The 24661-nt window shown below is 43.0% G+C and overlaps 1 protein-coding gene across 1 annotated transcript in view; it reads left to right on the top strand.

The window, feature by feature from the left end:
• Positions 1-24661, top strand: part of FAM162A (family with sequence similarity 162 member A) — a 59661-nt gene that overhangs the window by 31878 nt on the left and 3122 nt on the right. Inside the window, exons 3-4 of the mRNA XM_069202720.1 lie at positions 9009-9114; positions 18069-18177. Coding sequence (XP_069058821.1) covers positions 9009-9114; positions 18069-18177 — 215 coding nt within the window. The remainder of the gene's footprint in view (positions 1-9008; positions 9115-18068; positions 18178-24661) is intronic.

Genomic DNA, 24661 nt, shown 5'->3' with positions numbered 1-24661 from the left:
CTGATGAGTGTGCTAGATCTTGAGTAGTTGGTAAGGATATGGGTTTGTCTTACAGGGATCTTACCATGATTGGCATCTGTTGAATAAAATGGCATTAACTTTTACTATAGGTGGAGTGCATTTCCAAATGTGAGCCATACTGAATGTGCATTGTGGAGAGAATGACTTGGGCACACACATATGATGTTGTTTTAACCTTTTAAAGTGAAAAACCTTTGATAAGCTGATGCATCTCACCCCCCACACAGCCTTTGTATATCAAAACATTTGTCAAAGTTTAAAGTTGAAATGGTTTAATTAGTTTTGTTCACAAATGAACAGATCACAAACGTGCCGACACTCCCATTTCTGCATATCTCTGGGACCATGGCATGTGACCTATCCACAAAAGTAACATCCATTTCCTCATACCTGGATTTTTTTGTTTGTGGTATTTCAGAAAACCTTTTGGTTTGAGTTTTTCGAAACCGTGGTTCCAAGTCAAAAATACATTTTGCTGCATAATTTTCCTTTTGCTCCCATGATAGTTTCGCAGGGGAGTTCGCAAGAGTGCATAGACAAGTGAAGAGATTTGATGGCTTTCTAACCATGTATTCATCCCTTTTCCAGTAGTTTTTGACTTTCAAGCACAGATCATTGTACTCCAGGCCATGGGAAGCTCTGCAGAAGAGGAAGCTGTACATAGCAGAGGTAGGCCTTACCTCCTCCATGCTCTGTACCCCCAGTTCCTAGCCTCTGCCAGGCCTTGCACCCACCTGCCCTCCCCCCGGTATGGATGGCTGCCCATCCCCAGCTGTGCATGGCCATGAGCACTGGATTAGGTAATAGGGCATGGCCATGCACCCCACCCTTGGTGGGTGACTGAACCTCCTCCCCACACCCTTTTTCAAGCATGCATAGAGGGGTGGGCTGTAGGTCCTGGCTCTCAGCCATTCCCTGCGCTCCACCCTCCGTGGACAGCCCACCCCTGTTGTGCATGGCCTTTGGCTATGAGTAGCAGGGTGGACCACAGGGCTGGTCTCTGCACCCCACTTGAAGCATGCAAGCAGCCACCCGCTTTCTGTGCACGGCCTTCAGCTGTGGGCAACGGGGATCGGCAACAAGTCCGAAAGCAATCGATGCCCCCACTACCCACTATCAGAGTGGTGAGCCATGGGGTCTAGCCTGTTGCGAGATTCAGCGACCTTGTGGTTTGGACCGGAGCTTCAGATCTGTCACTAACCCTCCTCAGGTCTGTGTTGCTTGCTTCAGTACGGCAGTCCTCCCAGGCTCATGATGTTTGCCGCAGTTCAGTGGTCCCCATTTGGGAAATGCTTAACCTGGGCTACAAGGGTCATGCCACGAGTAATGGAGGATCCGCAAATTCAGCATTTTATTTATTTACCTTGTTAAATTACACATGCATCCCCTCCCCCACCTCTCCACGCCCCGCCCTCCTATGAGCCTAGGGCCAGGGTATGCTTACTTTGCCCTCTGCTATGCCTTCTCAGATCTACCGAATCCCTGTGTTCCGTAATGGCAACCTCCACATTTTTCCTTAATGTTGCAGTCAATCAATCAGATCGTTCTGGTTGTGTCTCCGGATCTGCATTCCTTAGTGGCTGACGTGAAAAAACCTCTTCAGCCAATCGAGTTGGAGGAATTTTTTGGAGCTACAGAGATTAGCAGCAGTTCTGTATTTGTGAAGACCTTGACATTCTGTATCCAGGACCAAATAATTCTGTGGAAATAAAATGGCACTTTAGGAAGCCCTCATTTTGTGACCTCCACTTGACGGCCCTGCACGAAACATGCCATTAAGAACCCAAAATAGATGAACTTCTTTTTAGAAAACTTGCAGGTTCGTTTTATGGTGCCAAAGTTACTAGTGCTTTTGCCATATGTGTGCAAATAATGTGTGTATATGTCAAAATCCCTCTTTTTGCGTGATCTCCCTGTTGCTGACTGGTATTGCTAGTTTTTTAACTCTGCACATTGGGGCAATGCTGTGCTATCCAGTCCCTAATGTATGTACTGTGGTCCTGAAAGCAAGGTACAATTGTCTAATCCCCAGTTGGAATATTTAGAGTCGTAGTATTGGCGCACCAGTGGCAGTAGAAGTTAAGTGTCTTCTGTGAATTGTTGCACACATTTGCCATCTACAGATCAGACAAAAAACATATGGCTCCAGTCCTACCTGTGTAGCTGCCCCATTTAAATCTGCAGGTTAACCTGTCAAAATAATCCTTGACAGGAAAGAGTCCTACTGTTAAATATTAAATAATTCACCCCTAAGTAGGCTCTGTAGCGTACAAGGTCGGACCTAGTATTTTATTTAGAAGCGGTGCATGCAATAATTTGTTTGCATGTACCCCTGCCCCCAAAAAGTTATTTTCACTTTAAGGGAATTTAGGTGTTCTTATGAGAAGAACCAAGTTCAGATAAAATGCTATTTCTGCTAATTCCAGTTTGGGATAAATTACAGAGCTAATTGATTCAACCAAAGTTTTAAATATTTATTAAAAAGCATTTTAGGGGTGAAGTTGGATTTTTGATGCAGATTTAGGGTAAGTATGTTTTAAAAAGTTACGTTTTGTCTGCCTGATACTCCAGGAGAGTGATTAAAATTAGCAGCTCTCTGCTGTCAGTGTGTTATCCCCCTTAATGAGTGTGGAAACAATGCCTTAGGTCATTTGGCAGGAAGACTTGGGTGTGAGATACGATGTCTCCTCTTAGCTCAGGAAGGCCAGCTTGGGAGGTTTAAAGAACTGCATTAACTTAAAGGGTTCCTGTTTGAGGCCTGTACATTCATAGTTACGTGTAAAGAGAGACCTTCGAGAGAGAAGCCTTTATTCTGAGTTGGCTCAGGCACCAGCCGACTAGGAGGGGTAACTGGTACCAAAACCTGTTTGGTATGGTGGAGGAGGACAGGACTGCTCATTTTCCCAGACACACCTGTATCTGGGACATCAACCACGCCTAAGGGCTGAAGGGTGCAGCCATGTTAGATTTCGCTCAGAATATTGGGATGATTTTCAGTAAGGCGAACCGGATGTGCTGCAAAAGTAGACGGGTTGCTCCTTAGAACTGTTTCGCATTACTTTGGTACTGTCCAGGAGTCCTCCCCACCCATCAGCTAGTGTATTCTACAAAAGTGGTACCTCACACCCCAGCTCATAAGTACCTGCTTACACTTTTACCCAGTTCTAAGATCTGGAATCCAAGTGTCAGTTGGCTGACCTTCTGTGTGGCTACAGGAATACAACAAATTGTCCTGAATGCCACTTACAACGGGACTGGACTGGACCCTGCTGGTGCCCTGTAAAGGTGTGAGCCTTTGCCCTAGTTATTCTTGAAGTTGTGAGAGCCTTAGAAATGACCTGCTCAAAAAAGTCTGAATAGATGGAATACAGAATGTGTTTGGACCTCCAAGGCCTCCAGCGTTTCAACGGGGCCTGCCAGCAAAGGTATCATATATAGAAATGATATTGTCATATAAAGCGTACAGCTTGTCCACTGGAAGATTTTGTGTGCCAAAAAAGAGACTAGGCCTGAAGGTAGAAATCTTGACTGCACCAACTGCTTAAAAAATATCTGCCTGACAAGAGGAATTAGTCAGTCTTGAACTAGAATGTTCCTGCTTGTAGCTCTTCCTGCCACAACCAGTGCCTTCAGTGCAAATTCAGCCAACGACTATCCTGCTTTAGAAGGACTTCACTGGAGATGGCCTGAACCTTTCCATGTTGTAAGATTTTGACATCCATTTCAGAGGATAAGTTAAAATGTAAAATGTTTGATTGGGATGAACCGTTTGGTATACCTGACCTCTAGGACCAAGGCATGATTTCAGGACAACTGCAATGGAACAGTCAGTTGTGAAATTTAAAAACCCACATCTCCAGTTACCCTTATTGGATTTCAATCGTTTTTTAATAACTTTTTATTTAAAATGTTCTGTATTTTCTTTAGAAAATAGTTTGGGCTTTTGATTTTGTTGTGATGACTTTTAAATTGTGTTTGGCTGCTAAATACTTTACATAACTTTCCTACGTTAAGGCCGTCTCCTCTGTGCCATATCTACCAGGGGTTAAGCCCAGGTTTATTTATTTGAATGTGTGTGTTGGACCTGACAAGATTTTAGACTGAAAGGATTCACATCTCCCTAACTGTTAACGTATTTTTTTACTGTGTGTATATATATGTGTGTGTGTGTGTGTGTGTGTGTGTGTGTGTGTATGTATTTGACTCAGCGGATGCTAGTTAGGCGACGTATCGCCTTGGCAGGTTATTTCGCCTTTTTTTTTTTTTTTGTGGTGCATTGAGGTTTCCTGCATAAGAATTAACCATTTTTCCTGGTGTATACATTGTTTATATTTTTTCGTGCATTTCACTGGCACTCTATTATTATACAGTGGACATCTAAGATGGATGATGGTATTGATGCAGAAAGGAAGTTGGCAGCACAGACTTTATTTGAGAGAGTTTCTGTGACAAAATGGGGGTCTTTTACGCAAGACCAGGAGCAGAACAATGACCTCATGACAATGCTTCACAAATTGGAGAAATTATGCGAAAAAGAGACATCCAAATGGTGGGAAGCTACATTGTTACAGAACTATGTGGACCAGGAGCTGGTTCTGAGAGGTTTACGGATTTTCATCACACCGTCATATGAATCACCTAATCCTGAGATGTGGAAAGAATGTGCTGATAACTCTGCAGCAAGTTCTAGACATATGCTGGAAATATTGATCTAGTGTGCCTGGCGCGATAGAGAAATATTATTGCAAGACATTAAAAAAAAAATTAAGGAGAACTTGAATTTGAGGTCCGAAAAAGATATGATTAAAAGATTCTGTGAAACTATGAATATACGTCTCAAAAGACACAAAGATTACATTAAAATTAGGAAACAGCAATTACATCGAGATATAGGAGACTATGAAAGCGGTAGGATTCTGACTTTCAGCAGGAAATATGACCATTTATACGTAATTGAAAATCCAAGTGTAGGTAAAAGTATTGACCCTTCAACGTCTGAAAGTGAACAAGGAAGAAAATTGGAGAACGACACTTTAAGTATTACGGAGAATGAGATGGTTAGGATTGACTTGGGTGGTAAGCCGGCAACTTTTTTAGACGAATATCTCCTGTTGCGCAAAGGCAAACAGATGGCCCGAAACCAAAAGGGAGGAATGCAGAAGCACAGAGGAGGAACAACGGTGAAGAAGAAGAGGACTGGGAGAGAACAACTCAGAAACTGGACATATGGGAAGAGTAACCAGAAGTTCAAACCTGGGAGTGTAACGGACATGGAAATGGTAAATCGAACGGTCATCAACTTATTTGATCATGTTCTGACAGACAATGACAACATTACTTTGTTTAGGTTTATCCTTCTGTCCTAATGAATGGTTTAATTATGCAGATACTCAAATTGATTTATTTAAATTTATTAGAAGATTGAAACTCAGGAAGTGGCATAAGCAACAAAACAGTTTGAAGCAGCAGGACAGAATGTGAGTGATGACACTAATGTTTCTGAGATTCAAGATTTTCTGAGTATCAGTGATGTGAATACACTTGTGAGTTTGCATGAATTGAACAATATTGAGGAGAATCAAGAACGTTCCAAAGGTACTTATGATGCTTTAGGAGATCTGAACATTGTGTATGATAAAGCAGCAAAGTCCTCATTTAAACCAGTATCTACGTTGCTCCCTGTTATGAATCATGACAGCATTGATACCTTTCATGAAGTTATGATACAGAATTTAACACGATTTAGACACAGTACATGGTTTAAGGCTACAAGGAATCAGAATCTGACATTGAGACAGATCATTCATTAAATCTATAGTGGGAGATGAGAATGCCATTATTTGTCTGGCCGATAAAGGCGGTAATATTGTGCTGATGAGTAGAGAGATGGATATAGAGGAAGCTAAACGTCAGTTAAATGATGAACTGTTTTATACTATTGTAACAAAAGAGCCTACACCAGAAGCATCACAAGGATTTGGCAATATCTTACCGAATTGAAAGATAGAGGGTTGTTATCTTGGGAGGAATATTGTTTTCTTAAGAAAGACTCCCCCCCCCCCCCCCACAAGCTTCCGGTAGTCTATCTTCTTCCCAAAGTGCACAAGGATAAAGAACATCCTCCAGGGAGACCTCTTGTGTAGTCACATGACAGTGCCTTGGAAAATGTATCAAAATATGTGGATTTTTAACACTGGGAACATGTTAGTAGTTTGCCATTGTATGTATGTGATACAAAGGATATCCTTGGGAAATTGGAAGGTGTGGCATGGGAAGATGATTTAATCTTTAGTACCTTAGGTGTCAGTTTCCCTTTATACCATCATTGATCATGAGAAGGGAATTTTAACATGTAAACACTTCTTGAGAGCTAGACCGATCAATTATTTGGCACACACTGACATGATTATCGAAATGATTAGATATTGCTTAACGAACAACATCTTTCTGTTCAGTGGGGTCCTTTATAAACAAATACTTGGGACTGCCATAGGGTCTTGTTTCGCTCCACATTTTCCTAACCTGTTTCTCAGAAGGTGGGAGGAAGAGATATTTAATGATGCAGAGAGATTTCCGGAGGTGGAAGGGGCCGTTCTGTGGCTCCAATACATAGACGACTTGTTCATCATCTGGAAAGGTACTGCAAGACCGGCATGTGATTTCATTACGAAACTTAATAAAGATAATATTATTTTGACATCTAATATTAGTAAATTAAATTTGAGTTCCTTGATGTAAAGATACAAATCAAGAATTAAGAGGATTAATACTGAACTATTTCGGAAAAGTACTGTAGTTAGTAGCTTGCTGTATGTATTGAGTAGTCATCCTGAACAGTTGAAGTGGAGCATTCATTATGTTGAATTGCTGAGAGCAAAAAGTAATTGTAATACGGAGGAAGCATTTGAACTTGAACAACATAATACGATCACAAGATTTAGTGAGAGGGGCTACCCGTATTGGGTAATTAAAAAGGCCTGTGAGAAAGTTAAAGGGGTTGAGAGAACACAGACCCTTTTAAAAGAATATACCAGCGAGGAAGACAGCAGGGAAAAATGAGATTAAAATGATCATGACATACAGTGAGGATGCAGTTGACATTAAAAAGATGTTCACTAAGTACTGGGATATCCTGAGAAGTGACCCTGTGATTGGTTCGACAATACAGAGGCGATCCCAGATAACATATTTAAGGGGACAGAATTTACAAGATGTCTTGAGGTTAAATGATATTACGACTATTCCCCAAATTAAAGATCACAGTTTACAGGGATTCTTCCCACGTGGACATTGTAAGGCCTGCCACAACAGCTTTATGCTCAAACATTTCCCAACCAGTAAACCAGGTAAAGTGAGACAAATCAAACAATGGCCCACATGTAGTACCCCCTTCTCTGTGTTGAAATATCCTTATCACTTATGGTAGATAGGGAGCACGAAACACATGGTTAAGAAACAAATTATTGAACATATGCGAGCTATCACTTCTGGTGACCCGCACTACCCGGTGGCCAGACATTTTGTTGAAAAACATAACTTTGATAACTGGTTGCTGTCCTATTTAGCCATCAAACATGTGTCAGAGAAACACAGGGGTGGTGACAGATTATTGATATTGAGGAAGAAAGAATCCAAATATATTTTGGATCTAGAAACAAAATTACCTATAGGTCTGGATGTGGAATTAAATATTCACCTCCTTGATGGATGATGTGGGTACTTAAGTTGATAAGATGATTTCAATCATTGATATTTTTCTCGCAAATAGTTTGTAGTATGTTGCCAGATATTAGAGATGAGTATATTATGAATGTTATACACTAATTGACGAGGCACATATGATGATAAAAGGGATGGACAAAATGGATGGGGTGAGATATGAGAGAATTTGTTACACATACTGGGTTTTGCACAGCCCATTGGGGCTTGAGGTTAACAGGAACAACCATATGTAGTACTTAATAGTCCACATGGCAATGCAGTTTGAATAGTAGTGAACGTTTTGAGATTAGCGGGGGATAGTCGATACCATTTTAACAAATATTAATAGAATGTAATGTGTTCACATCAGTATTTGGAGGCTGTCCGAAACAATATATGCTAGCCATTGTGGGTTGGTATTAGATTTAATGGCGGTATGTTTGGGAATGTACAGTAGGTATTTATGTGATGATGATAGGCGCAGGGGGAGTGAGATATTGGGGAAGGAAATGTCATTGTTTTTTGCACTTGCCGCCCTGAACAGCCCACTTGAGCAAGATGTTATTGAGATTGAGGGAATAGGAACAGCGATCTGGATTATTTTACTCTGAAGATGGTAGTGTCGCTTTAAATATTGTGACACGCATGGGGAACAACACGATGAATGGATCGAAATGCCTAAACTAAGACGCACTATGTGCTTATGGTTATTTATAGTTGTTTTCTCCAGAAGGTTGCTAGTATATTTATGTATTGCAGCAGTTGTGATTTATTTATTTTTGATTTTCTGTATTTATTGGTGAGATATACGTTGTCCTATTTCTATGTGCATGAAGACTGCATTTATGCTACCATGATTGGGTGGCAGATGCACGTGATCAGGGCTGTGTAGGACAGCCGAAACACGTAGCGAATAAACTTACCACGTCTGGATGTCCTGAGTGTGCGTCTGAGAGTTGTGTAATTTGGGTTAAAGAGTGTTTGGCCACTAATAGTGCTTCAAAGGTATACTGCACAGCAAAACGATATTTGTTAGGAGCTTGGATTCAACAAAAATACATAAAATGACATCCACAACTGTATACAAAACCCACATTAAGGGGTAAAAAACAAACATGACATATTACAAGCATCAGGCTATGTAAAAGTCACATTTAACAACGAGCATTATAGCTAAATACACTGATACGTTATCTACCATTCAGTACTTTCTTGTGATGGACTTGTTGTGCTTGTGTACAGTGCCTTTCAGTATTGATGATTTGCTTCTTACGTCTCTGGTTTAGGCTATTCCTTCAAAGTGCCAGGACACAAACCCACAGACTGGGAGAAAAGGTTACTGCTCTGGGGAGGTCGCTTCAAAAAAGAGGAGGATATTCCTGAAATTGTATCGTAAGTGTTCTTCATTTAATTTATGTCCTTTTATTTCATGGTTGATCATTTTGGTGTGCTGGTGCTCTATACATCCATATGGTGTTTGGAACCCTTTTTAAGTGGGTGTTTGTTTCCATAAGGTCATCCTCTTATCTTGTAAGTTAAGCACAGTTAACTTTACCGATGATGAGTGATGGGCATGTCACGCTTTGTCCTCCCTCTGGATATGTGCAGCCAAACCTTTGGGTTTCATCTCAAATAACAGGACCTACACTTTGCTTGGGGCACGGCTTTGACACTTCTTAAAGCGGTGCACCACCTGGGGTGATTGTACCTTTGATTCACTTTCAAAGCAGTATAGTTTTCTGAGGCTAGATGTAATGTGTAAGAATGTGGGTCTGTGGTTAGTGCTCTGGCCACAGTGTTTTTACTATTTTGTAGCCAGTAGATTGTTTTTATTTTGGTTGGGGGACAAAAGTAGGCCAATATGTAGGACTTTGTTGTAGTTTATCGTTGCTACTATGATTGTCCCACTTATGTTTATTTTATTTTTTTTCTCTTAAGACTGAATTTGCGATACGGCTTATTAAGGACCTTCATCTTTAAGGCACATAGGGCCTGATTTAAAGTTTGGCGGAGGGGGTTACTCCGTCACAAACGTGTTCGCCTTATTGCAATTCCATTATAACCTATGGAGCCTGTAATACAGCGGACGGGATATCGCCACGCTTGTGACGGAGTAACCCTTCCGTCAGACTTTAAATCATGAGCTTCTAGAGTTTGGTGGAAGGGGTTACTCCGTTACAAACATGACGGATATCCTGTCCGCCGTGTTACAATTCCATTATAGCCTATGGAACTTGTAATATGGCGGATGGGATATCAGTCATGTTTGTGACTAGGTAGCCCCTCTGCCATACTCTAAATCAGGCCCATAGTGTGGCTGTTTCACTACATTCATGTAGCCTAGTTTGTTGGATTGTATGTATTTCAGTAGCAACGTGTCTTATGAATAAACCATTTGCATTCTTCGCACCATTTGCATTCTTCGCACCATTCAATCTAAATCTTAAAATGACATACCCGGAGCTAGGATTTCATGCCTGAGGGCATGTCATGGACATTTGAGACACTTTCCCACTAGTTTGTTGAAAGAGGCAATCAGAGAAGAGTGTATGGGATTGTTTTCTGTCGAGGGATACGCTTGCATCTCTAATTAGCCTGGCGACAGTTTGTTTTTCCTGTCTGGCCTGTTCTTCGGGGCCTGTACAACATGAGGACAGCTAGGCAATTCTTATATCCCCGTTCCTGGAAATGTAGAAACCAGATACTACTGCGAACTTCCAGACACCCCAAGTATTACTGATGGTCATACAGTAAAGGCTTACTTTGGGGTTGGTTAGGGGCACAGATTCAAAATAAGGTTAAACATGTATTTCTTACACTACCCTTGCAATTTAAACACTGCTGCATATTTTGTTTTTCATTTTAATTTAGAAGAATATCATTACGAAAATATGCCTAGAAAATTAAATGTGTTTCATGGCATCAACAATATTTTTTGACTCTTTATCCCCAGTTCCTCTCCAACTGCTCTGAGTTCTAGACTTAGGTGCATGAACAAGGTTTCTCCAAACATTAGGAAAGTGACTGAATTATCACATTTCATTACTTGGCAGACTTTGTTGCACTTCATTTGAGGGTTGGCTCGGGCAACACAGTGGTGCTGCACTGTTGGGCATCAGTCACAGTCAGTGGTGGGAGTGGCAGTTTGGGTTTCATGGTTGGGGGGCATAGCAGTGGACGATGATTTGTGTGACCACCCATTGAGCCGGTCATCTACAGGTGTAAAGTTGTAAGCGGCATTTGCAGGGGGGAGACGTAACTATCACCACACATTCAACCGTTGCCAGAGGCAAGATGAGGCGTCTGAAGGTTGAGACATTGTTGTCAGTCATTTGAGGGAGTGATAGAGCAGTAGAGAGTGCAAGTGACCTGGCCTCTCATTATCTTTGGGGGATGGTGAAATGTAAGCATCCGGCTAGGGCTGAATACAAACAAGAACCTGGGTTGGAATGAGCAGCAGTTCAGGGTCTCTGCAGACCTTGCATCTCCAGCCTCCTGACAGTAAGATACTTGCCCTGAACAGGTAGATTCTCTCCACACTCTGGCAGTCTATCTCCTAGGTCCGTCAGTAGTGGCGGAGCCTGTTCTTTACAGCAGGTGCATACTTCTTTTATCCCCCTAGAAAGTGGACAGCCATGAAATCTGCTTCTGGCCATTTCTATTCTCTTTATTGTTGTGCGGAGCTTAGAGAGTGCAACATGCTAGCGGGACAGTCACCAGTTAGCGCATTACAATTATCCAGTCATGCAACCAAGCTCGAAGTTTGCCCTAAAGAATTACAACAACAATGAAGTGCATTTCCTTTCGGTAGGATTGTGCACCCTAGTCATCGTTTGGAGCCAAAACTGAAACCTTTCAATTTTGTGGATTCCTTATAGACTGTTTCTGCTCACAGCACAAAACTAAGAATTCAGGAGTTCAATTCTTCGTATGAGGGGCTTGTTCTATGCTGTGCATCATACCATTCTTTGTACAAGCGTTAATCTAAGGCTTGGTCACATATTAACATGTTGGAACTGGTTCTGTTTCAGTCATTCTCAATGAAAGGTCCTTCTTCAAGATGCGGAGTCAAAGCCAGGCACAGCACTTGGCTTTACAGTGAACTTAAGTGGCAAGGGAAGAAATCTGAACAGCAGACTAAATGGACTTGCACCTAGAGGGGAGAGCTCCAATTTTGGCTATCATTGTAGCATCCTAAAACATTTGGGGCAAAGTATGTGGAGGAAATAGGAAATCCCTCTGAACAGTACTCTACGCCACGTCTCGTAGTGATTCAAAGCCTCGAAAGAGGTAGTTAGCTCTGTACAAACCCAATCACAATGCTATATCCAAGCACATTCTAAGACATGCCACAAAATTCTGAGAATGAGGGGATCACATGCTTCACCCCTTTACCAAGAAGAGCCAGGATGCAATATCCCTGCTAAGTTACGGTAGAAAGGCCTGCACCCTACTGCTAGAGGCATCTGCTACTATCTAGTGTAGTGGTGGGGACCGTAGTAATTTACAGTAAAAGGAATACAAAATGGGTGTATCCAATACCCAAACAGATTCTAGCATCCTTATTTCTCCTAAGTTGCTTAAGTGCTTTGTGATGGTAACTGCTGTCAGCAGTATATTTACTTTACGTGGGAACTAGAGGGCAATCACCTGAACAGCTGCTACAGTATATTTTGCCTCTATGCTTTCCTGATTTATGTCATTGACGTCACAGGTCGGTTTTGGATGTGCAAAAATCCCTGATTAACAATCTGTTATGGCATTTTACCTTTTGCATGCATTGACTTCCCCTTTTCCGCACTGAGACCATGCATTTCCAGACCACTGCGTTTTCATTCCTCCAGCAGATTGCTAGAATTTATTGCTCCAAGGACTCAGCCAAAGTGCATCCTTTCTCATAGTGGTGGCTCGCTAGTGCCCAAGCACCAAGTGATGGATAGACCAAGACTTTCTCGCAACTGGTTGGGTGTGAGGTGCAGGTGTTTCTACCTGTGTCCCTGGTTCTCTTGATCAAATCCATCGAGTTTTAAGTGGCGTATTTCAATTCCCCCACCATAACACCCCTCAATGTATGATGTGTGGTGTGCTTATGTGTACCTTCTGGAAATGTCTCATACATAGAGACTATGAGCACTATGAATGGTGTCTTCTGCTAACATTAGTGCAAATCATGGGCCCTGTATTCTGTAGCAGTTCTACCCTGTCGGTTTTCTGGTCTACAGTCTGCCTTCCATCCAGATATCTGCCTTACAAAAGTACCTGGCTGAACAGAGTTTAACTCCTTGCAGCCCTTCACATGGCATCCCCACTTGAGATACTCTGCATATAACTTCAGATGCACATGCTCTGGACTGTTATTTTTCTTACCTACCAGAAAATTACCAGCAAAGAGACACCTTGATTCGAAACTCCAAAGTGCTACACTTTGGATTGGAATAAGGCATCCCACCAATGGTACAGTCTCTCTATATGTACTGACCTTGTGGTCCTCATTTGGCAGAACATTATGAGCTGATGCTGCATAGTTCTACCCAAGTCCAGAACAGAACGTCTCTTCTGTTCAAACCACTGCTGTCTTAGGCGAAGCAGGGACCAAACCGAGGCACAGAGGAGAAGACAGAAGTGCTGCCTCTGCTTTTGAATGGCGGTCCTTAGACGGTCTGGTGTGAAGGAAAGGTGCCCTGATTGAGCCAAGCCCCATTTGACTGAAGCCTGCATGCAGGATGACTCTAGAAAGGATCCTGCCCAGTCACCACTACCAGCTGTTGTGCACAAATGAGCACGCACAAGAAACACATGCATCAGAAGGGGGTCTGGATTTGCCAGAACGGCAGAAGGCATGCATTTGTGGGCGAGCCTGCTCTGCCCCATCAACTTGCTCTTTGGCACAAACACCCTTCTTTCCTTTAGAGAGTGCCTGGATAATTAGCTACACGTTTCAAAGGAGAGTGTTCTGAAGATGGTTGCATAGCACCCTCTCTGACTTTATGTAATGACTCCTATATCATATATTTAATTGTAAAAGCAAGTCTCTTGTCTAGAAGACTCTGGTATCTGGACAGTGCTAGCAGTTGCAATTGAATCCTAGATGATTGGTCACCTAGTACAGATCACTGAATGCCAAGATACCTTTTCTAAACTCTTGATTCTCAGAGGGGCAGTGAAGGGAGAAGTCAAAAGTTAAAGTAAGCATAGCAGTTTTCAAATGTCCCTTTAAATTTCTTTGTGGAGTAAAAAGTTGATTAAGTTCTGCAGAGAAGTTTTATACTTTTCTTGATGGAATCTGCAATACTTGAATTTGCTGCTGTGGGCTTGTGAGTCATCGTCGGTGACTTCACTGTTACCAAACATTGGGGCTTTACTTGTGAAGCCGCCATCTTCGGCGAGGTTAACAGTCCAGTCGAGCGCTCGAGAGGAGCTGCTTAGGACAATTTCATGATATGTGCCAACCCGCAGCAAAGACACGCAGTGGCATGCCAAAGACAAGCCCATCTGTGCCCGTATGCAGCCAGCGCAATCCCCCCTGGTCATTTCAAACCAGAATTCCTGCTATCCACCGATTTCCGAAAAAGCTTAATCAATAAAGTACCACATTGTGGTCACGTGCTTGACCCCACCCGCTTAGAGGGCATAATGATCTGTATATGTGCAAAAGTGAATTGGTCTTAGTCCTTAACAAATCTCTTGTGGGGGACTTGATTAATGCACGCTCCCTCCCCAAGCACACCCTTGAAATACACGGTCTGATTATTGACCTTCATCTGGATTTCCTGTTTATCACAAAGTCCTGGCTGAAACCTTCATCCAACCCTGACATCGCAATTGCTCTCCCCCAGGTTATGCAAACCTTAGATGTGGCAGATCTGAGAGACATGGAGGAGGCCTAACCATTATTTTTCATGACTCTCTTCAATCTCTCTTTGAGATGGGCTCCCTGATGGGAGCTGAATGTTTAGGTTTTTGCTTCACAATTTTCTCCTCACAGTCTTATGCCAGTTGTTTTAATCCATCGCCCACCCAGCCTTGACTTCTTAGCGACTTTTGGAGAGGCCTTCTACCCGGTACTGCTCCAATATGCAAGTTTCACTGTACTAGGGGATTTCAACTATCTCTTTGGACTATACTGGCAGCCCTGATACAGTTATCCTCATAAAGACCTGTAAAATCATGGACCTCCCCAAACTAGCGGTAGGACCCACCCACTCAGCTGGCCACACCCTAGATGGTATCTGGGCCAACCATCCCATACTGGAACCAGTAATCCAGTCATAGTCAGATCATCGTCTAGTCCCTTTCAGACTGATGACTGATGTTACTAGCCCACCTAATTCCCAAGCCGATCAGAGTCCTCCTGTCCTTCATAAATGGGGAAAAATGATGAACCCCGCTCTCACTACTCGGATGTCTAAGACCTCCCCCCTCAGGCAGGCTTTCAGACAATCTTCATTTTTTTCCCCAATGGATTACTAATACTGCTAACAAATTAGCGCCCTTAGCCTGACCTGGTAAACGTCACTCAATTGTGCCAGGAGAATCTTTCAAGCAAGTCAGGATCCCCTCTGAGATCCCCGTCTGCTGACCATCCTACATCAGGCCATTGACATAGTAAATTCAGTAATTAGTCAGATATCAAATACTTCCCTCCCCACATCCAGAGTCCCTATATCCTGGAAAATGATGGTGGTAAAACCTTTACTTAAAAGCCCCTAGAAGACCACTGAATTCTGGCCAATTTCAGCCCATTTCGTTGCTTCCTGCTCTGGCCAAAATACTTGAAAAAATAGTAAATCCCCAACTCCTTGCCTTTTTTTAGAGAATTTTGTTTCATTGCATATACACCCATAAGGCTTCAGAACTAAGCACTTCACGGAATCCACCCCATTAAAAGTCTCCTAAACCATTAAGATCACTCTGGACACTGGTACTAATGCTGTAATGATCTTATTAGACCTCTCTGCAGCATTCAATACCAGCTCCCATACTATCCTGCTTCAGCATCTTCTTGAGATGGGTCTCCCCATAATGCATTAGCCTGGTTCAGATCTTCTATAACAGATCGGAAACAGTTGGTTACCACTGGTCAGTTCTCGACAGCTGAACGATCTGTAGCTTCTGGCATCCCACAGGGCTCATCGCTTAGCCCTGCTTTGTTTAATGTTTTTATATCGCCCTACTGATATCCTTGATAGCCTTACTCTGAATTGCTACCACAACATATGCGGCAACAAACCATTGATACTACCCCTCAATAAGAGCGCTCTTTGGACCAGAGCAGAAGTTCAAAACCTGCTTCATCAACATTATCTGCTGGATCTAAAATGTAACTTTGCCCCTCGCACCCCACAACAGTCGAAGTTGCAAAATAATCTGTAAGTCAAAGTCTACACTGCTCTCTCCTTCCGCCCGCCAGCACTTGCAGTGGCTGGCATGTGCTTTTCGCCAATTAAATCTTAAAAAATATTCGTTGATTACCTTCCTCTTGCTGCGAGGAAAACAGTGGCCTTTGCCTTAATTACTTCCAGATTCGACTATTGTAATTGTCTTTATGCTGAAAGCTCTAAGCAGCTGCTTCACAAACTGCAGATGGTTCAGCATGCGGCGGCCAGATTGGTGCTCAAAGTCCCCAAACAGAGTTCGGCGTGGGAAGTGCTTAGAAAACTGCACTGGCTACCAATCCACAAAAAGGTCCTATTTAAGATCCTCTTCCTGGTATTTAGAGCCCTCGATCCCACTGGTCCTAAATATCTCACTATGGTATTCTCCCGGTGCAGGACTCGGAGGATGCTAAGATCCACTAATACCAATTTCCCAAGAATCCCAAATTTCAGACTTAAATCACGGGGTAGGAAGTCTTTAATGGTCTTTGGTGCTAAAGCGTGAAATCAGCCTCCAGGGCCGCTTCAATCTATAGATGATGGAGCCAACTTTAAAAGGAGCCTGAAGACCTGGTTCTTTGTCACACATGACACTCTGTCACTCCTTGATCTAGTGGGGCCCCAGGCCTTTCCCTCGCTGTACCAAGCACAGTTTTTAAGTTGGTATACACAATAGTGCCAGGATGTTCTCTTGTGAATGACAATGTGCTCTGTAAATGCTGCATTAATTAATTAATTCATTCAAGATACCTGAATACACAATTCACATTTAGCCTCTCTCGACTTGTGTGCAAAATAAAAACCAACATACCTCCGGTGTCCTTGACGGGCTCTTCAAAGAACAAGAGGCTTTTTATCCTGTCCAGCAGTTGTCATGTGCAGATTATCGGCAGGGGTTTTGAATGGAGTACGACCTATGCGGCCTACATTTCACAAATCCTGTGTAAATTGGTTGTATGATACCATGAATACCAAAGTGTTATCTCAAACACTTAAATCTTCAAGAAGATATTTGATGGATTGCTTTCAGTAAAAATGCAGTGGTTACAACAGTCAATTGGAAGGGCTCCAAAGTCACAAAATGAGTGAGTGGCTTCTTCTTTGGCTGCTACTGGATTTGGTCCTATGCCAAGTGGAATATCAGTATGATAACAAACTGGCCAACTTCTCCACAGTTTGCTTGTATTGATCATCGGATTGATATCCAGCAAGGGATGGCAATTCACCAAACTGGTTCCATTCACCACCCCTAAAAGGCACATGTGCTATCTTGTTTTTTGGCCACCACCTTTGGGGAAACCCATTCTGATTATGGTCACCTGTACTTTGTGTGGTTCAGGAGATCTACACCTCACTTTTCACATGGATACTATATACTTCGCCTATTCACTTACCTAAACTTTCTCTAAAAACATGAACACTTGACTGATTTCAAAAAGTTTTTTTTTTTTTATTCAGTAATTCTACAACTTTATGCACAATTCACAATGCCTTTTCCAATCTGAAAGTTATTCCTTTTGCTGACTTCATGATCTTGCCTTCAAATGATGACTTGTTCTGAAACACCTCCCCCACCAGTTGTAAACATTGTACTTCAAATAATCAAGGGTTAGGGTCCCTTTTGCACAGTTCTCAAGTTTTAGCCATAACACTGTTGGTCGAGGTACACCACCTGTAGCACTCTGTCTCGTTCTTTCGAGAACTAGATCTGATTATCACTTTTTTCTACCTTTCTCTTCTTTCTTTTTCCCTTTTTCATTTTTTTGGCCAAAGTGTGATGATTAAATCTAAATCTTGATTTTTTAAAAAAAAGGTGAAAGTTGTGATTGAGAAGGTTTGGAAATACCAGAAAGCATTTATTTTTCTGTCTAAAGTAGACTGATGTGATATGCTATTGTTGCAATATTGTATGATTTCTTACGTAATATCAAACATACACATGTCAACACTTTCTTCTCTTTGTATCCCAAGGTTTGAGATGATTGATTCTGCTAAGAACCGAGTCCGTGTGAAAGTCTCCTATATTATGATAGCACTCACCATCATGGGATGCATCACCATGGTTGTTTCTGGAAAAAGGGTGAGTGAATATTGCACAGAGTACCATTTCAGTCCTCACACAACAACTTCTGTCTTCCTTTTTACTTTAATAGACCTCTTGGAGAGAAGTTTGCAAACATGTCACTTTTCATATAATTATAGATGTAGCTTTGGTGAAAGAACCCTTATTGTTACGTTCTCAAAGTTCTATTCAGGAGCCCCTTGATTTCTCCCTGCCACGACCCCCTAAGAGAGCGTAGACCATTTGTTTGATAAGAATAAATATTGAGTGGTTTATTGGCAGATGTTGGAGAAGAGGGCACATGCTTTGAAAAGGGAGCACCCCAGAGTTTGAGTAACAGGTAAAGCAAAGAAGCAGAGAATAGTTAATTGTTCAAACAAGCCCTCGATTCCCATTCCTAGTCGTTTTTCCTGAATAGATTGTGTCAAAGTAGTTAGTTATTCACACCTGGATGTTAGAGATCACCAGAACTGTTAGTGGTTTGACACTGGATTGGAGCTCAATTTTCTCTTGAGTCCAGTATCACGTTTGACTGTAGTTGTTAGAAATTCATAATTGTTGCTGTTTTGATGCTCCATCTGTGACAAGTTAATGGCTTTTGTCCCACTCCCGTTATGAAGATATCTGTCTGTCACAAACATGTTCACCATTGCAGTAAAATGATAACGTTGTTGGCGGTTTCTGCAGTGAGCAAGGACTGAATAATCTTAGCCTGGACAACTCTCCTGCCCACTCAGGTTTACAACATGTTGGATATTGGACAGGAGAAGCGTGCACTGCCATGAAGACCTTGGTTACTGCATTCATAATTCTAGAGTATTTAAGTACAGAATAAGCAGTTTATAAAAGAACCATAAGAGAGGAGTTAAAGGAGTAGCCTAAAAGAATATTCACATCTACTGATGAACAGCCCTGTGGGCCAGATGACTATTGATTGTTTGTGACCTAATTTTTTACTTCAACCACCTACCATGGTCTGTTGATTTTTCACTTGGTTTACGTCATTGTTTTGTGCTGATGTTTGGGCATTGCAGGGATAATTCTATTTATGTTAATACCCTCCATCACTGGATGTAACGTTGAGAAATTATGCTGCTTGGTACTTACTATGGGCTTTCAAATCTAGAACCCTTTTTTGGGGGGGGTTTTGATCCCGAACATTTATTCAAAGTTTTTATAGAACATTCTATTAGATGCTTAAAGTGCTTTAAGCTTGATAGAATGACAAATGTTAAAGTGCAGTCGAGTCGCTGTAGAGGTAGGATGATGCTCTGGATTTGTTGTGATCAGAAGGTGTTTTACTGCCTGGTCTTGCAAAAATCCACAAAGTATATAGGTGTTTGTATTTGTAAACCCTTGAAGACTGAAGGTATGTGCACATACCATGTGTGGCCATGTAACAAGCAATTGCCTTCGGAGTAGGACCAGTCTACATATGCTTGTTGTTTTGCATGGTAGTAGGATTTATGGACTGTAGGAGGTTGTTCAATAATGGACCCTTGGGTGCTGTGAAAGAAGTGTCTTTACTGCACAGTAGGTGCTGTGGCAGAGAGTTCCAGGATCCTTGTACATATTGTGTCCTCCCTTCCTAGTGTTGGCATCTACTTGTTTAAATGGAGAGGAGGTCCTTCATCACACTAGATCTGACTCTTAATTATGTACTCCTTGAGAAAAAGCTGAAAACATGTCTATGCTAATAGATCTGTTCCTCTCTAGTCCTAAGTGCCAGGACGTCTTAGTGGGGTGGCTGCTGCACTATACAGATATTTCAATTCATTCATACCTTCAGTTGTGACTGTGGGCCTTTTCATATGATTTGGAAGGCTTTGGGTAGGTCAGCTGTTCCACAGTTTAAGCATGTTTGTTTAGATAATACAGCACACAACCACCACATGGCTCTTGCGAAACTGAACAGTTTGTGCGCCTAAACAACAAGTGACTTATATTCAGTAACACTCTGTTCGATGGCATGTGTGGCTGTAGATACACATGCTCCTCCCATCTAGTGTTGGGTCCAGAGTAGTGCAAGTTGTTTTTTATGGATCCCCTTTTTCTAATCTCCATGTTCGGTTTCACTCGTCGAGTCGGGTACCGATTATTCGCCCTCCAGGGCACTGATTATACACCCTCTGGTGCATCCCCGCCTGCTACAGGCCTACCTCACCATGGCATAGAAAACTATGCAGGGCTGATGGAACAAACACAGGTTCTATTTTGTCTTTAGAGCCACTCAAAATTCCCCCACACTGACCAATACCCAGTGTGCAACTTGTGTCTTTCCCGCGATCACAAGGAAGATACTTGTGATGCCTGAAAATCCTTCTGGTCAAAGAAGACCCTTCAGGACCAAAGAGCTCATTGGTTGGAGATGGCATCCAAGACTCTGGATGACACCCTGGACGTCTTTGGGGAAAGCACACCTAGGAGGAGCCAGAGCAAGAGGAGGCCTTTTTTATCCGGGACTCCAATGTACAGTTGGACATCAAAAGCCACAAGGTGGCATCTGCGCAACCTGTAAGTACCATGGCCCCTACTACCCTTCCAAAGACTGCAAAAAAGCTCCATATGGAGACCGCCATTCCACTAGGTCCAAGACATTTCAATCTCAGTCTGAGCCTCGGCTCCAGATACTTTGGCACCGAGCAGACAAACTTCCAACTCCACTTCGGCGCCAACAACTTTGCACCAATCAAAAGCCTCAGTGCTGAAATCCACTGAGCACAGATCTTCGAGCCAGAAAGACTCAAGTCAGTCTTCAGCTATGGTGTCCTCTGTGGAGCTTATTTCCGATACAATGGACCCTCATCAACGACCCCTCCATATCCAAGAGGGAACAGGGCACATTATTGCCTCTCCACATGTTACCTTCATGAGGAAATTGTCTTTTCAATAGGCTTGCACTCTTCTCGTTCTCCTTCTCCACCTCCAAAGAAGATCTCCATAGAAAAAGGCTTCCATCACACATCTTAAGCATCCTCCTCCCTCTGAGCCACCTCCTGCCCCACCTCTTGCTTCTCCTCCTCCTCCATCCCCTCCCCATTCACCTGCCTCACCCACTACAGCAGGTTTTACCCCACAGGGATCACCTCTACATGCTGGGTAAGATTTAGGTGGGACACTATAGGACCCAGATCCATGGTGTTTATATGACCCTGATCCCATTTGAACTAATTATCTATTTCTGTACCCTGCATGACCCTTGCCACCAGAGGATAGTGCATCCTTTCAAATGGTAATAGCAAGGGCAGCAGCCTTCCACAATGTGGAGATGTATAGGGACCCCATTGAACAGTACTTTCTCTTTGACATTCTTACATCCACTCATAAAGATATCCAGTTCCTCCCTATGCTTCCTGGTATGCTGTGTCATGCAGATTACATTTTTAAGGAACCCACATGCTCTAGAATAATCACCCCTAGAGTTGATAACATATATACGCCTGCTCCCTCAGATCCACACTATATAAGGTTGCAAGTTTCTTCAGACTCCATTGTTTCCACCACTGCAGGACAACGTGCTAATAGCCAATCTACAGGGGATTCACCTCCTCCTGATTAAAGAAAGCAAAAAAACTAGATGCTGGTGGTAAAAGGGTGGCTGCGCAGGCACCCTTTTGCCAATTCACAAGCTTTGCTAGCCAGATACAATCGAGCCCACTGGGACGAAATGGAGGCGCTTCTCCAGTTTGTCCCAGAAGAGCACTGCAAGAGAGAGCAGCAAATAGTTGCAGAGGGGCAAACAACTCTATATGCTGTGCTTTATATACTGCAGATACAGCAACACGCAGCATCAACACAATTGTTCTCACCAAGAGGCACATCCAGCTTCGGTGCTCTAGTTTCAAATGAAGTCCAGCAGGCCGTGCTTAACATGCCCTTTGACAAAGAACATCTTTTCAGCCCTCAACACAGCAAAAGCATAGGGGGGCTCTACAATCTCCCTCACAACGAGTCAATTTTTGTCACCTTACCTTCAGGGGCAGTTACAGACCCAGAACCTCTGAGGCCTGTACCTCACAAACAAAACACTCTTTTCCTCCCTCAAGCCTACACTTGTGGCTTCTTTAAAGGATCCTATGGGGGGGGAAACAAAAATGTAGAAGTAAGCGCTCTGCTTCCCGAGGCTCTACCTCCACTGCAAGTCAGTGACTACCTTCCCCTTCCACCCCCTCACCTGTAGGGGAAAGATGACAAACTTTTCACCCACAATGGCTAATCATCACCACAGACCAATGGGTCTTTTCCATTATCCAACATCGTTATTGTTTGAGCTCACTACCACTCCTCCAAACATTCCCCCTCACACTCACAGACTTTCCCAAGAACACCTCGCTCTTCTCAAGCAAGAAGTTCAATCTCTCCTTCTAAAAAGGGCCATTGAGCCTCTTCCCTTCAAACACCAGGGATCAGGGGTATGCTCCCTCTACTTTCTCATTCCTAGAAAGGACTCATCTTCCAGGCCTATTTCAGACCTTTAAACCAGTACATTCTCTCAGAACACTTTCACACGGTCACTCTTCAAGATGTGATTCCTCTTTTGCAGCAAGTTTACTTTGACACCGTTCAATCTAACGGATACCTGTTTTCACATTACCATTCACCCAGCACATCGAAAATACCTTAGGTTCATTTTGCATGTAAACATTACTAGTTCAAAATTCTCCCTTTTGGGGTCACCACTGCTCCCAGGGTCTTCACAAAGTGTGTAGCCATAGTTGCCGTACACCTCCAGAAGACAAAACATTCACGTTTCCCTACCCTAGACGACTGACTCATCAAAGCCAGTACCTTACAACAGTGTCAATATCACAACAAGTTAAGTGGATCTCCTTCACGCTCAACTTCTCCAAATCCCACCTCCAGTCCCTTCAAATACAGCCTTATCTAGGAACCATTTTCAAAGCAGAGCTGTGGTTAGCATACCCAAACCGGGCACTCGTACAGTGGTTTCAGTCTGTTTTCCCCCAGTTTCAGTAGAAATGTTCATACGCAGTCAGGGCTATCATGAGCCTAATAGGGACGATGGCTTCCTGCATTGCCATTGTTCCCCATGCCAGACTCCACATGTCTTCTATAGCAGCGTTTGTCTCGTCAGTGGTCTCAGCCACAGGGTCACGCAGAAGATCTAGTGTTAGAACACCATACTCACCGCTCTTTGCAGTGGTGGAACACCAACAACATATTAAAGGAGTGGCCATTTCTGGACCCTGTGCATCCCCACATTCTAACCACAGACTCATCACTGACAGGTTGGGACCCTCACCTTCAAAACCTCACAGTGCAAGGTCTTTGGGATCTCAGCCACCAATCCTTTCAGTTATTTAGAGCTTCAGGCAGTATTTCTAGTCCAGAAAGCTCTTCCTCATCTGACACACAAGGTAGCCTTAGGTGACAGACAAAATTACAGCCATCTATTATCTTCAGAAACAGGGTGGGGAAAGGGGGCGCGATCATCTCAATTGTCACAACTCGCTCAGGCAATATGGAGGTGGGCTCTTCACTTCACTAGTGGCAGAGTATCTCCCAGCAACGGACAACCACTTTGCAGACCTGCTCAGCAAGATGCAGCAACAAGTCCATGAATGGGAACTCCACCCACAAGTCTTTCAAAAATACTTCCAGGTACCAACACTGTCTATTCAAGGGCAACGCTCTATGGATGAAGTGGTCAGGGATATTTGCTTACACTTTTCCACCTCTCCCTCCCATTCCATTTCTGGTTAGGAAAATCAGACAGACATCACTCACCCTGATCCCTGTAGCTCGTACTTGGGCACATCATCCATGGTTCACCACACTTCAGGATCTCTCAGTTCACCACAAGAAGCTCTCCAACAGGCCGGACCGTCTCGCACCGAAAGAAGGACAGGTCAGACATCCAGATCCCAAGTCACTCCACCTTGCGATACGGCTTCTGAAGTCATAGAGTTCGGCCACCTAGGATTGCCTCCAAAATGCATGAATATTCACACAAAAAGCTTGTCAACCCACAGCTAGAGCATGTTGTGCTGCAAAATGGAAACATTTTGTTTCCTGTTGCCAAACCAAACATATGAATCCGCTTTTGGGTGCATAAGGGGCACATTTATCAAACAACTTAGTTGTGGCATGACCCCCAACCACCACAAAGACTCCTTGTGAGGGTTTGTGACTGACATCTGCTTCATGTAGTGTTAGCATGGTTTGAATCCTTTTGTTTTCGGTGGGAACATCATTCCCTAGTTGCCCTGTTATAGAAATGTGGAAGTCCTCAGAAGACAGACAAAGTTGTAATTAGACCTCAAAATCCATGTCGAAAGGCGCTGAAAGCAACAAACTGATGCCAGCGTGCTGGGGTGATACTAGAGCGGTACTGGGCCATCACAGAGCCACGTGGTGCCACTTAACTGCGCCCAAGATCATTGCTGAGAAAATTCTCACGATCGTCTGGTGCCTGGGTATATTCCAAAGGTGAATAGTTTGTGGTTAGACGTATCCATCAGAAATTACAGTCAATGAAGCC

Source organism: Pleurodeles waltl, chromosome 8 (genome assembly GCF_031143425.1).
Source record: "Pleurodeles waltl isolate 20211129_DDA chromosome 8, aPleWal1.hap1.20221129, whole genome shotgun sequence".
Classification (NCBI taxonomy): Eukaryota; Metazoa; Chordata; class Amphibia; order Caudata; family Salamandridae; genus Pleurodeles; species Pleurodeles waltl.
The sequence above is the reverse complement of the archived record's forward strand: the minus strand, read 5'-3'. Positions and strand labels throughout refer to the sequence as shown.